The 2,238-nt window shown below is 58.0% G+C and overlaps 1 protein-coding gene across 1 annotated transcript in view; it reads right to left on the bottom strand.

The window, feature by feature from the left end:
* The window catches only part of OPTC (opticin), a 19,067-nt gene that overhangs the window by 5,635 nt on the left and 11,194 nt on the right, over positions 1–2,238 (bottom strand). The window contains exons 5-7 of the mRNA XM_019513768.1: positions 1,865–2,023; positions 826–1,028; positions 325–420 (exon numbers count right to left, since the gene is read on the bottom strand). Coding sequence (XP_019369313.1) covers positions 325–420; positions 826–1,028; positions 1,865–2,023 — 458 coding nt within the window. The remainder of the gene's footprint in view (positions 1–324; positions 421–825; positions 1,029–1,864; positions 2,024–2,238) is intronic.

Genomic DNA, 2,238 nt, shown 5'->3' with positions numbered 1-2,238 from the left:
TTTAGCACTGAGGTCTCACTGGATTAGCAAGGGTGGAGCACAGGTCAGGGCAAGAGAACCTGGCAGAGGTAGGTGTGTGCAGGGGTCTCAGGATGTAACCCACGGGAGAGGGCATAACAGAAACTAGATCTGTGCCAGGGGATCAAGTCTGGGCTGACAGGACATCAGGACTGGACTGATATCATGGAGAGGGTCTTTCCTAACCCCTGTGTGCACCACACCTGTCGTGGCTTCAAGGACAGGAAAGTAAATGCAAGGGCAAAGAGTGACTGTCTGGAATCAGACTGGCAGGAGCCTTCTTGCCTGACTTGGTCTTTGCCTCACCTGGAGGTGCAGGGATCGCAGGCTCTCAGGCAGGGGTGCTGGGATATAGTCCAGCTCATTATCAGACAAGTGGAGGAACTGCAGCTTCTTCAGCTCCTGCAGGAACAAGGACAAGTCTGTCGGTCCCTGCCTGCCCCCTCCACCGCATGGCACGACTGCAGCAAGGCTCCATGCAAAGGGGGGCACAACCAGCCTCTTTGCTGAATGTAGCCTCCTGCTCTCCTGTCTGCACTGCACACACGCATGCATCCTGCTAGGACAGTGGGGATGGGACTGCTCCAGCCCCAGCCCCAGCCCCAGCCCCAGCTGCGGCCAGACTCCATGGAGGACACCCGTCCTCTTCCTCTGTGCAGCAGGTCTGGAGCCAGAACCAGGCAGGCCTATGCAAGGCAAGGACTGACCAAGAAACCAGCTCGTTTGGGGTCGGAAAGCAGGGGCCCAAAAACTAGGGCTGCCTTTCAGGACCTCCCCTGCAGCAGCAGCCACTGGGCACAAACTCACCCTGAAGGCTTCGGGCCTGAGCCCAGAGCTCTGGATCCCGTTGAACCGGGCATCCAGCTGGATGATACTGCTGGGCAGGTCAGGCAGCACTGTCAGCCTGTTCTCGGGGAGGATGAGGTCCTGCAGGCTGGTTAGCTGGCGGAAGGAGCCCTCCTCCACCGAGGAGATGTAGTTACTTGTCAGGTCTATTCTCTTCAGCTTCTCTAGCAGATTGGGGGGAAAGAAAGGCGGGGATCAGTGAGAGACAATCAGCTCCACCCCAGCAAACCTCTTCAACCCTCCCCAGGCTCCGGGATCTTGGATAATGAGCAACAATTAGCGGCTAGGCCTGCCCATAGCATTTCAGGGAACAGGAACAGGAGCCAGCTCCTCAGTGGGAGTGAATGGGCAGAGTGCCACCAGAGAGCTTGACCCATCCCATAGCTAGAGGGGGCCAGGAAGAAAACTAACCCGAGACATTGGTGTTGCAACCCTTCAGGGACAAGCAGTCCCATCCATCTTGGTGGAAGTGGGCTGCATTTGGCTCTAGCCTCTAAAACTCTGGGTGAGAGCAGAGAAGCAGAGACTTAGAGAAAAGCAGGGCTGGAAAGTAGCTCAAACATGAGTCAAGCAGGGTGCTGGGTCCCGCCTCAGACTGGACAGGGAGGCAGGACGTGTGGCTGATGTGACTGGGGCTTGTCCACACAGCGCTTAGGGTTGAAGACAGCTCTGGCTGCAGGAAGCCTGGCTTCCACCAGGGCCAGGGGAAGCAGCCTCTGCCCATGCCAGCAATTGGACAGGATGCCCAGTGAGACAATCTGAGCTCCTTGCCAGGGCAGGGGCAGTAGACTAATGGGGGTAGTCAAACCTGACCAGGGAGGGTGCGGTGTCAGGCTGGAAATGACTCAGAACAAACCTGGAACAGGAGCCAGGGTGACAACCTCCCCGGAGACACCTGAGCAGTACAGTCCAGGTCCCACTGGCCCACATCCTCCCTCCCTCCAGGCCCTGTGCCTGCCTGAAGGGCAAGCACATGTCCCCCATGGTGGGCTGGACATACTCAGCCCAGCAAAATCCCTGGCTCTGATCTGGCCGATGCTGTTGAAGCGGGCATAGAGGTACATGGTCTCCAGTGGCAGAGCAGGGATGTGCTCCAGGCCAGCGTCGTCGCAGTACACGGAGGTGCCGATGCACATGCACAGCAGGCAGGTGGACAGGCCTGGGGCAGGGAAAGTGGGGAGATCTGTCAGAAGCCAAAAGCAGGAAAGAAGAATCAAGTACATCCTCAGCCAGGCCCATGTGGCTGTTTCTTTACTGGCCTAGCTGCCCGGGAGGCAACAGGGCTGAACTGCTTAGCACCAGAAGAGGCCATGGTCTGGCATGCAGCGTGCTGGGTCAGGAGCAGAAGGGGATGTTCTCAAGAACGTGGGACCT

Source organism: Gavialis gangeticus, unplaced genomic scaffold, assembly GCF_001723915.1.
Source record: "Gavialis gangeticus isolate Ggan-Ray unplaced genomic scaffold, GavGan_comp1, whole genome shotgun sequence".
Taxonomy (NCBI): Eukaryota; Metazoa; Chordata; order Crocodylia; family Gavialidae; genus Gavialis; species Gavialis gangeticus.
The sequence above is the reverse complement of the archived record's forward strand: the minus strand, read 5'-3'. Positions and strand labels throughout refer to the sequence as shown.